This window comes from Nanorana parkeri, unplaced genomic scaffold (genome assembly GCF_000935625.1).
Source record: "Nanorana parkeri isolate BGI_ZX_2015 unplaced genomic scaffold, ASM93562v1 scaffold2846, whole genome shotgun sequence".
NCBI lineage: Eukaryota > Metazoa > Chordata > Amphibia > Anura > Dicroglossidae > Nanorana > Nanorana parkeri.
The window spans coordinates 82,585-95,024 of record NW_017309114.1 but is presented as its reverse complement, the minus strand read 5'-3'; the positions used below and the strand labels follow the sequence as shown (position 1 = coordinate 95,024).

The 12,440-nt window shown below is 48.5% G+C and overlaps 1 protein-coding gene across 1 annotated transcript in view; it reads left to right on the top strand.

Annotated features, from left to right (window-relative positions):
* LOC108802410 (cGMP-inhibited 3',5'-cyclic phosphodiesterase B-like) overlaps window positions 1–12,440 on the top strand; it is a gene marked incomplete at its 5' end in the record, with an annotated part of 16,901 nt that overhangs the window by 3,876 nt on the left and 585 nt on the right. Inside the window, 4 exons of the mRNA XM_018574266.1 lie at window positions 1,598–1,791; window positions 6,137–6,340; window positions 7,196–7,357; window positions 11,655–11,907. Coding sequence (XP_018429768.1) covers window positions 1,598–1,791; window positions 6,137–6,340; window positions 7,196–7,357; window positions 11,655–11,907 — 813 coding nt within the window. The remainder of the gene's footprint in view (window positions 1–1,597; window positions 1,792–6,136; window positions 6,341–7,195; window positions 7,358–11,654; window positions 11,908–12,440) is intronic.

The following is a 12,440-nucleotide window of genomic DNA, read 5'->3' as shown; positions in this document are numbered from 1 at the left end:
TTTTATCTGGCCACTAAACAGCAAATGTCGTCACAATTATCCCCAAAGCCAGTGATGCCGCTTATATTAAAGGGGAGCTAATGTCTGTTTAATATATATACGCCCTGTTTCCCCGAAAATAAGACCTAGTCTGGTGGTAGCATGTGAGGGGGAAGAGCAGGAGAGATGGTATCGGCCTGCAGGGACATACTGTATTAAGGGGATGACAGGGGACTCCCTCCAGACAGCGCAGTGACCGGTAGCACTCCAGTACCAAACTTCACCCACTGCTGTCCCCCTGAAGGCACTGCTTAATGTAATGGTACCGTATTGTGTACCGGTAAATGGTACCGTACTTTACCATGCTGTCCACTGTCTGATGTCCCCACTGCTGCACCGCTGGTACCGCTGCCCCTGATGGCAAAGGAGGCCGGCGCTGTAGAAAGCAAGGCTGCGTCGGCGGAGGGAGCAGAGCCGCATTAGCCGATACTTCCTCTATAGCGCCGGTTACTGTGACACCGGAGTGATACCGGATAACTTTGGATTGCTGTACATTTTGTTGCACATGAAAAAAAAATAAGGCATCCCCTGAAAATAAGACCCGGCGTGTTATTTGGGGGCAAAAAAATATATAAGACAGTGTCTCATTTACGGGGAAACACGGTATACACCGTGCTTCCCCGAAAGTAAGACCTAGGACTATCTTCAGAGATTTCTGTAATAGACCTGCCCCGAAAGTAAGACCTAGTTCGGTGTTAGGGAGCGCACATGTATTGCCGCATCCAAGCAGCCAGCCAGGGGGGTCCGAGAGTGACGTTCAGTTATATGAGCAGCTGGTCTCCTGGAGTCTGCATGTATAAAACATGTCAAGGGCCGCAAGACATTTCATCCATACAAGGCCTCGGACTGACCGCCGCAGCTCCCGCCCGCCCGCCTGCCTGCCTCGGCTTTTGCTTAGAGTGCTTCCGCCGGGCAGAAAACTACATTTCCCAGTAGGCAGCGGCACAGCGCGGCATGGCCAGTGGGGTCGGAGTGAGGTGAGGGAACTTCTGACTGGAGGTCCGTGCGACGAGGTGGCTCCATGGACGGCATCAGAGAGGAGAGCTCCAGGACAGCCGTGTGTGACGGTATTTTTTCATTTTATAATGTAAATATCTACTCCTGCTTTGTATGAATAAGTACACTGACCTGATCATCATGCCTGTGAGCTTATTGGGCATCCCATTCCAAAACCAGGGACATTAATATATGGAGTTGCCCCTCTTTTGCCGCTATAACGTCCTCCAATCTTCTGAGAAGACTTTCTGCAAGAATTTGGATTGGGTCTGTGGAAGTTTGTGCCCATTTGTGAGGTCAGGTACTGACGATGGATAAGAAGACCTCACTTGCCGGCCTCCATGATGGGCAGAAAAACCCGAAAACACCATTCTCTCAAATGGCATTCCAATTCATCCCAAGGGTGTTCAGTGGGGTTGAGGTCGGGGCTCTGTGCAGTAGACTCGAGTTCCTCCCACCACACTGGTCACACCGTGTCTTTAAGATTCCTATATCTCTGCAGTCTAGGCATTGTCCGTCTTTGTTAGGCATTCTCTCATTGTTGGTGTTTTCTTCCCTCTAGATGCAGACAATGTGGGCCCCGCTTCTGTCTATTTGACCTCAAAGAGCTGCCCTGGCACCGACGACAGCTATGGCTGCCTGGCAGCTAACATCCCCGCCCTGGAACTCATGGCGCTCTATGTGGCGGCAGCTATGCACGATTATGATCACCCGGGTCGCACCAACGCCTTTCTTGTGGCCACAAATGCTCCGCAGGTGAGTACAGTTTGTTTTACATTTTCTCCTGTCCCCACCCGGATCCTGGAGGACGTGCTCATGGCAGGATCGTCTGTGAATCCTCTTGAAATCACCTCAAAAATCCTCTCCTGACTTTAATACTCGGAAGATAATTTCTTGTCCTGATCGTGGAAGATATTGTTCTGTCCTTAATCATGGAAATTGCCACTCCTGCTTTGATACTGTTCCCAGATCCCTTCAGTCTAGTTTCTGATCTTCTTCCTCACCCATCCTATCATTTCTCAAGGATCCTGTTGTGACCAACCTCTCGAAAGACCTCTGATCTGACATGATTCAAGGTCATCCTGTCTTGTCCCAGGTCTGACCCTTTGCGGTCCTGGTTCTGATCCTCTGCTGTCCTGGTTCTAATCTTCTGCACTGCTGGTTCTGATCCTCTGCCCTCCCTGTTCTGATCCTCTGCTGTCACAGTTCTGACCCTCTGCTGTCACAGTTCTGATCCTCTGCTGTCACAGTTCTGACCCTCTGCTGTCACAGTTCTGACCCTCTGCTGTCACAGTTCTGACCCTTTGCTGTCACAGTTCTGATCCTCTGCTGTCACAGTTCTGACCCTTTGCTGTCACAGTTCTGACCCTTTGCTGTCACAGTTCTGACCCTTTGCTGTCACAGTTCTGACCCTTTGCTGTCACAGTTCTGACCCTTTGCTGTCACAGTTCTGACCCTTTGCTGTCACAGTTCTGACCCTTTGCTGTCACAGTTCTGACCCTTTGCTGTCACAGTTCTGACCCTTTGCTGTCACAGTTCTGACCCTTTGCTGTCACAGTTCTGACCCTTTGCTGTCACAGTTCTGACCCTTTGCTGTCACAGTTCTGACCCTTTGCTGTCACAGTTCTGACCCTTTGCTGTCACAGTTCTGACCCTTTGCTGTCACAGTTCTGACCCTTTGCTGTCACAGTTCTGACCCTTTGCTGTCACAGTTCTGACCCTTTGCTGTCACAGTTCTGACCCTTTGCTGTCACAGTTCTGACCCTTTGCTGTCACAGTTCTGACCCTTTGCTGTCACAGTTCTGACCCTTTGCTGTCACAGTTCTGACCCTTTGCTGTCACAGTTCTGACCCTTTGCTGTCACAGTTCTGACCCTTTGCTGTCACAGTTCTGACCCTTTGCTGTCACAGTTCTGACCCTTTGCTGTCACAGTTCTGACCCTTTGCTGTCACAGTTCTGACCCTTTGCTGTCACAGTTCTGACCCTTTGCTGTCACAGTTCTGACCCTTTGCTGTCACAGTTCTGACCCTTTGCTGTCACAGTTCTGACCCTTTGCTGTCACAGTTCTGACCCTTTGCTGTCACAGTTCTGACCCTTTGCTGTCACAGTTCTGACCCTTTGCTGTCACAGTTCTGACCCTTTGCTGTCACAGTTCTGACCCTTTGCTGTCACAGTTCTGACCCTTTGCTGTCACAGTTCTGACCCTTTGCTGTCACAGTTCTGACCCTTTGCTGTCACAGTTCTGACCCTTTGCTGTCACAGTTCTGACCCTTTGCTGTCACAGTTCTGACCCTTTGCTGTCACAGTTCTGACCCTTTGCTGTCACAGTTCTGACCCTTTGCTGTCACAGTTCTGACCCTTTGCTGTCACAGTTCTGACCCTTTGCTGTCACAGTTCTGACCCTTTGCTGTCACAGTTCTGACCCTTTGCTGTCACAGTTCTGACCCTTTGCTGTCACAGTTCTGACCCTTTGCTGTCACAGTTCTGACCCTTTGCTGTCACAGTTCTGACCCTTTGCTGTCACAGTTCTGACCCTTTGCTGTCACAGTTCTGACCCTTTGCTGTCACAGTTCTGACCCTTTGCTGTCACAGTTCTGACCCTTTGCTGTCACAGTTCTGACCCTTTGCTGTCACAGTTCTGACCCTTTGCTGTCACAGTTCTGACCCTTTGCTGTCACAGTTCTGACCCTTTGCTGTCACAGTTCTGACCCTTTGCTGTCACAGTTCTGACCCTTTGCTGTCACAGTTCTGACCCTTTGCTGTCACAGTTCTGACCCTTTGCTGTCACAGTTCTGACCCTTTGCTGTCACAGTTCTGACCCTTTGCTGTCACAGTTCTGACCCTTTGCTGTCACAGTTCTGACCCTTTGCTGTCACAGTTCTGACCCTTTGCTGTCACAGTTCTGACCCTTTGCTGTCACAGTTCTGACCCTTTGCTGTCACAGTTCTGACCCTTTGCTGTCACAGTTCTGACCCTTTGCTGTCACAGTTCTGACCCTTTGCTGTCACAGTTCTGACCCTTTGCTGTCACAGTTCTGACCCTTTGCTGTCACAGTTCTGACCCTTTGCTGTCACAGTTCTGACCCTTTGCTGTCACAGTTCTGACCCTTTGCTGTCACAGTTCTGACCCTTTGCTGTCACAGTTCTGACCCTTTGCTGTCACAGTTCTGACCCTTTGCTGTCACAGTTCTGACCCTTTGCTGTCACAGTTCTGACCCTTTGCTGTCACAGTTCTGACCCTTTGCTGTCACAGTTCTGACCCTTTGCTGTCACAGTTCTGACCCTTTGCTGTACTGGTTCTAATCTTCTGCCCTGCTGGTTCTGATCCACTGCCTTCCCAGTTCTCATCCTCTGCTGTCCCGGTTCTGATCTTCTGCCATCCCAGTTCCAATCCTCTGCTTTCCTGTTTCCCATCCTCTGCCTTCCTGTTTCCCATCCTCTGCCATTTCGGTTCCCTTCCTCTGCCATCTCGGTTCCCATCCTCTGCCATCTCGGTTCCCATCCTCTGCCATCTCGGTTCCCATCCTCTGCCATCTCGGTTCCCATCCTCTGCCTTCTCGGTTCCCATCCTCTGCCTTCTCGGTTCCCATCCTCTGCCTTCTCGGTTCCCATCCTCTGCCATCTCGGTTCCCATCCTCTGCCATCTCGGTTCTCATCCTCTGCCATCTCGGTTCTCATCCTCTGCCTTCTCGGTTCCCATCCTCTGCCATCTCGGTTCCCATCCTCTGCCATCTCGGTTCCCATCCTCTGCCATCTCGGTTCCCATCCTCTGCCATCTCGGTTCCCATCCTCTGCCATCTCGGTTCCCATCCTCTGCCTTCTCGGTTCCCATCCTCTGCCTTCTCGGTTCCCATCCTCTGCCATCTCGGTTCCCATCCTCTGCCTTCTCGGTTCCCATCCTCTGCCATCTCGGTTCCCATCCTCTGCCTTCTCGGTTCCCATCCTCTGCCTTCTCGGTTCCCATCCTCTGCCTTCTCGGTTCCCATCCTCTGCCTTCTCGGTTCCCATCCTCTGCCTTCTCGGTTCCCATCCTCTGCCTTCTCGGTTCCCATCCTCTGCCTTCTCGGTTCCCATCCTCTGCCTTCTCGGTTCCCATCCTCTGCCTTCTCGGTTCCCATCTTGAAGGATCGTTTCCTATCTTGAGTCTGATTGAGTGATATTTGCTCCTCCTCAGTCCCATGTCTGGTTTTAGACCAAGGTTTTATGTCCTGATATTGATGCTTGACGGATACTCAACTGACTGGACCTTGATGCCTCTAGGTTACTTGGTAGATCTAAGACTGGTCTTGCTGGAGATCTTTGATACCCCTGCAGAAACATAAGAGGAAATAGAATTTGGCGTAACATCTGTTTATGGCCCCATTCATTTCAGAAAGCTGATTATGCGGTTGGGCTCATTTTGTCGACTTACGAGAAATGTAAGGAGCTTTTCTTTGTCGTCTGCGCAAATCAGCGGTGATTGAATTGGACGTACAGCGCCAGTCGCCTTTCCTGTCCTGTTTTGGTTGAGAAACGAGGGCTGTTTGCTGGAATCTCTGTAATCGGCTGGAGAAGGCAGGGCTTGTGTTGAAAGGCAGAGCGCGGAGATAGACGCACGTCCGGCACTCATCTTCTCCGCTTGATTAGAAGCCGCAGAACACGGATTCACCCTCAAGGATAACCTGATTATGGTGGATCAGCTGAGTGCCGTTTTAATCCCATTATGAAGATCGATTTGACATGGCCACGAGGGAGGCCCGAGACATTTTTCAGCATAGACATTAAGGCTTCTAAATTGGTTTAACGTTGAATGATTCAACTTTAGCTTTATGATTTATCTTATTTTAGCCATGAAGGGCAACAGGTCTTTCTGGCCGGAGGAGGGAATGGACGACTCTTTTCAATAAAAAATCAAGGGAAAGAAACCTTGGATCCTTAGCCCACAATAATGCCATTTTATCACAAAATACAACCCGTTTTGAGGTGGCCCGTTAGGTCTTCTCCATCATAAAAGTCACAAACTAATTTTCATTTTCAGCTAATACCTGAATTCCGGTGCATTCTTCTGGGCGATGGTGTCCTGCGAGTCTCACAGCCACTCTCCCTGTTAATTTTTGCTTCAGGCTGTTCTGTATAATGACCGGTCGGTCCTGGAGAATCACCACGCGGCCTCTGCCTGGAGCCTCTTCCTGTCCCAGCCAGACTTCAACTTCCTGACGTACCTGGACCACGTGCAGTTCAAGAGATTCCGCTTTCTCGTCATCGAAGCCATCCTTGCCACCGACCTCAAGAAGCACTTCGATTTCCTGGCTGAATTCAATGCAAAGGTGCGTGTCACATATTCCTAACCTCAATCAGACATTAGATTAAATCATTCTTGCAGAGCACTTAAGGAACAGCCACTTTGTAAATTAAACAGTAAAAATACAAACCTCAGACGGAGCTAATTGGAGAGTATTGGGGGCTCCATCGGCCTAATATGGTCATTTACTGGATCTAAAGCCACAACTGTTTTCTTCGTTTTGGATGGGGTGGGGTAGGATTAGAACCCCCCGACAGATTTTATTCTTGTCTGTGTCCCCGCTGGGTTGATTCACCCTCCTGATAATCATGGTCTCCAGGGCAAAAATTCATGGAAAGTCAAACATTTTAAAATTGGACAATGGCGGCACATGTTCTGGTGACGAAGGGAATTTCCTCCCACGTCCTGTTGTATGTCCAGGACAGAAAGTGGAGGGAAATCTACCCAGTGGGGTATAGACAGCAAAAATGTCTGGGTTCAAGTGTTTCCAGTGAAGGTTCTGGTCATCCTCCATCATACAAAGACATTGTAGACAATTGGGCTCTTCCAGCCTTGTGGTCAGAGTTTGGTGAAGACTCTTTTCTGTCCCTCCATGACTGTCGCCTGTATACAAAGCCAGCTCCATAAAGACATGGTGTGACCAGCTTGGTGGAGGAACTCGAGTGCCCTGTACAGAGCCCTGACCTCAACCCTACTGAGCACAAACATTTGGCCATGTAGTGTAAGTGTGACCAAAAACATGGATGAAATGTTTTTTCATAGGTGCGTTTTGCTTTCTTACGACACCAACATTCGTGTTCACAAACCTTAGTCCCACAAATGTTTCAGAGGAGCAAATTGAGGTATATGCTGCTTTTATTTCCCCTCCCTTTCTCCACAGGTGAATGATGTCAGTAGTAACGGCATTGACTGGACTAACGAGAATGACCGCCTTCTGGTGTGCCAAGTGTGTATCAAGCTGGCCGATATTAACGGGCCGGCGAAGATGCGGGAGCTGCACTTGAAGTGGACAGAAGGAATCGTCAATGAGTTCTATGAACAGGTAGAGGAAATGACTGAGATAATGGATTCACACCAACACAACAATATAAAACAGGCAAAACGTGAACATTTTATGAGTTTCTGTGCTACAAACATATAAAGCAAATGTTCCAACGGTCTGTTTCGGCAGCTTATAACAGGGGCCCAGGCTCTTCTGAAATCATAGAAAGTGGCCCCAAAACATGCACAGGGCAGATGAAGGACTCTCATTGGTAGGAACGGGCAAAATTTTAAACAGTAGGAAATTATGTTTACCAACATTCACCAATGCACCCGCTCTCTCGCAGCCCCTCAAAGGCTCCATTTTTCCCCAAGGCCTCAAATACGTTTTTTGGGTTGGCCTTCTACAGGGACAGTTGAGCATATATTTTGGTGCTCTGGAATATTTCAGCCACTTTGGCAAAAAAAAGTTAGATTCCGAAATTGAATTTCTTACGGGACAACTCCATCCCTACCTACTGTATGTATCGATGATATACCGATCTCTTCTATATCCCACCCCACCGAAAATCTTTCTTTAGAGGCATACAGTGTGCTGTAACTCTAAGGCCTGGTTCACACCTAGGCGTATTGCATATGCGCGCCTGTCGCACGTTTTTTTACCGCGATTTGCGGTAAAAAAGTCGCGGGACAAACGCGCGTTTCTGAAGGCTACTTGGCTGTATCCCAACGGAAACGCGCAACAAAAACGGCCCAAAGTAGTACCTGTACCTTTTCAGGCGCGGGCCGTTTTGTAGCGCGTTAGGGACGGGCGGAAATACGCCAAGGTGGGAACGAGATCATTGAATACAACGGGATTTATATTTTTGAGCGTTTTGTAGAGCGTTCGCCGAGCGTAGAACGCGCTACAAAACGTTCAGGTGTGAACGAGGGCTAAACCTTACATAACCTCACCAATGTTGTTAATGTTTGTAGACATAACTGCTTGTTATTGTTTTGTATTCCCTTTTTACTCTGTGAATGACAAAATCCCTAAAAAATAAATAAATGGTGTAAACAAAATAAAAATTTAGATTTTCCACTTGGCCAACATTTTGTCAAAATTCTTTATTTTGAAGTCGGTGGGAAAAGCTAACGATATGTAAACCAAAACTTTATTTTGCATAGAGCAGGGAACTCCCTGATGTATAGCGGGGATACTCAGATGTATAGCGGGGATACTCGGATGTATAGCGGGGATACTCAGATGTATAGCGGGGATACTCGGATGTATAGCGGGGATACTCGGATGTATAGCGGGGATACTCAGATGTATAGCGGGGATACTCAGATGTATAACGGGGATACTCAGATGTATAGCGGGGATACTCAGATGTATAGCGGGGATACTCAGTTGTATAGCGGGGATACCCAGATGCATAGCGGGGATACTCAGATGCATAGCGGGGATACTCAGATGTATAGCGGGGATACTCAGATGCATAGCGGGGATACCCAGATGCATAGCGGGGATACTCAGTTGCATAGCGGGGATACCCAGATGCATAGCGGGGATACTCAGATGTATAGCGGGGATACTCAGATGTATAGCGGGGATACTCAGATGTATAGCGGGGATACTCAGATGTATAGCGGGGATACTCAGATGTATAGCGGGGATACTCAGATGTATAGCGGGGATACTCAGATGTATAGCGGGGATACTCAGATGTATAGCGGGGATACTCAGATGTATAGCGGGGATACTCAGATGTATAGCGGGGATACTCAGATGTATAGCGGGGATACTCAGATGTATAGCGGGGATACTCAGATGTATAGCGGGGATACTCAGATGTATAGCGGGGATACTCAGATGTATAGCGGGGATACTCAGATGTATAGCGGGGATACTCAGATGTATAGCGGGGATACTCAGATGTATAGCGGGGATACTCAGATGTATAGCGGGGATACTCAGATGTATAGCGGGGATACTCAGATGTATAGCGGGGATACTCAGATGTATAGCGGGGATACTCAGATGTATAGCGGGGATACTCAGATGTATAGCGGGGATACTCAGATGTATAGCGGGGATACTCAGATGTATAGCGGGGATACTCAGATGTATAGCGGGGATACTCAGATGTATAGCGGGGATACTCAGATGTATAGCGGGGATACTCAGATGTATAGCGGGGATACTCAGATGTATAGCGGGGATACTCAGATGTATAGCGGGGATACTCAGATGTATAGCGGGGATACTCAGATGTATAGCGGGGATACTCAGATGTATAGCGGGGATACTCAGATGTATAGCGGGGATACTCAGATGTATAGCGGGGATACTCAGATGTATAGCGGGGATACTCAGATGTATAGCGGGGATACTCAGATGTATAGCGGGGATACTCAGATGTATAGCGGGGATACTCAGATGTATAGCGGGGATACTCAGATGTATAGCGGGGATACTCAGATGTATAGCGGGGATACTCAGATGTATAGCGGGGATACTCAGATGTATAGCGGGGATACTCAGATGTATAGCGGGGATACTCAGATGTATAGCGGGGATACTCAGATGTATAGCGGGGATACTCAGATGTATAGCGGGGATACTCAGATGTATAGCGGGGATACTCAGATGTATAGCGGGGATACTCAGATGTATAGCGGGGATACTCAGATGTATAGCGGGGATACTCAGATGTATAGCGGGGATACTCAGATGTATAGCGGGGATACTCAGATGTATAGCGGGGATACTCAGATGTATAGCGGGGATACTCAGATGTATAGCGGGGATACTCAGATGTATAGCGGGGATACTCAGATGTATAGCGGGGATACTCAGATGTATAGCGGGGATACTCAGATGTATAGCGGGGATACTCAGATGTATAGCGGGGATACTCAGATGTATAGCGGGGATACTCAGATGTATAGCGGGGATACTCAGATGTATAGCGGGGATACTCAGATGTATAGCGGGGATACTCAGATGTATAGCGGGGATACTCAGATGTATAGCGGGGATACTCAGATGTATAGCGGGGATACTCAGATGTATAGCGGGGATACTCAGATGTATAGCGGGGATACTCAGATGTATAGCGGGGATACTCAGATGTATAGCGGGGATACTCAGATGTATAGCGGGGATACTCAGATGTATAGCGGGGATACTCAGATGTATAGCGGGGATACTCAGATGTATAGCGGGGATACTCAGATGTATAGCGGGGATACTCAGATGTATAGCGGGGATACTCAGATGTATAGCGGGGATACTCAGATGTATAGCGGGGATACTCAGATGTATAGCGGGGATACTCAGATGTATAGCGGGGATACTCAGATGTATAGCGGGGATACTCAGATGTATAGCGGGGATACTCAGATGTATAGCGGGGATACTCAGATGTATAGCGGGGATACTCAGATGTATAGCGGGGATACTCAGATGTATAGCGGGGATACTCAGATGTATAGCGGGGATACTCAGATGTATAGCGGGGATACTCAGATGTATAGCGGGGATACTCAGATGTATAGCGGGGATACTCAGATGTATAGCGGGGATACTCAGATGTATAGCGGGGATACTCAGATGTATAGCGGGGATACTCAGATGTATAGCGGGGATACTCAGATGTATAGCGGGGATACTCAGATGTATAGCGGGGATACTCAGATGTATAGCGGGGATACTCAGATGTATAGCGGGGATACTCAGATGTATAGCGGGGATACTCAGATGTATAGCGGGGATACTCAGATGTATAGCGGGGATACTCAGATGTATAGCGGGGATACTCAGATGTATAGCGGGGATACTCAGATGTATAGCGGGGATACTCAGATGTATAGCGGGGATACTCAGATGTATAGCGGGGATACTCAGATGTATAGCGGGGATACTCAGATGTATAGCGGGGATACTCAGATGTATAGCGGGGATACTCAGATGTATAGCGGGGATACTCAGATGTATAGCGGGGATACTCAGATGTATAGCGGGGATACTCAGATGTATAGCGGGGATACTCAGATGTATAGCGGGGATACTCAGATGTAGAGCGGGGATACTCGGATGTATAGCGGGGATACTCAGATGTATAGCGGGGATACTCAGATGTATAGCGGGGATACTCAGATGTATAGCGGGGATACTCAGATGTATAGCGGGGATACTCAGATGTATAGCGGGGATACTCAGATGTATAGCGGGGATACTCATATGTATAGCGGGGATACTCATATGTATAGCGGGGATACTCAGATGTATAGCGGGGATACTCAGATGTATAGCGGGGATACTTATAAATAGAAAATAATTTTAATATGATTTTGTTTATTATTTCCTCCAGGGTGACGAAGAGTCAAGCCTGGGTCTGCCCATCAGCCCCTTCATGGACCGCTCATCTCCCCAGCTGGCCAAGCTGCAGGAATCTTTCATCACGCACATAGTGGGGCCTCTGTGTAAATCGTACGAAGCCGCCGTATTGCTGCCGGGGAAATGGATAGAGGAGGAGGACGAGGAGATGGAGAGCGAAGGTGACGACGACGAGGATGGGGACGAGTTTGAGTCGGAAGATGAAGAAGTGGACGAGGACAATCCCAGTACGTACAGCCTGTCCTTTGTGTCCTGTATAACAGCACAGATGTTGGGGGGTCCCCATAACTAAATGACTTCCAGCCATGTTTGTTTAAATTGCATATAAATAAGAATTTTAATGATACTCCAAGTGTACTCCGTGTGTCGAAATCCTATTTTTTGACTTGCTTATACATTAAATGGCCAAAAATACATGCCCTCCATGCTCTTCCAAATTTGTGGTCACAGTTTGGTGAAGACCCTTTTCTGTTCCCCCCATGACTGTCCCCCGTGTACAAAGCCAGCTCCATACAGACACGGTGTGACCAGCTTGGTGGAGGAACTCGAGTGTCCTGCACAGAGCCCCGACCTCATCCCTACTGATCACCTTTGTGATGGACTGGAACTCCAGTTATGGGATATGTCTTCTTGTCCAATATCAGTACCTGACCTCACTAATCAGCACAAATTCCCACAGACACCCTCCAAAATCTTGTGGAAATCCTTCCCAGAAGAGTGGAGGATTGTATAGCCACAGAGGGGGCACCTTCTTATTAAA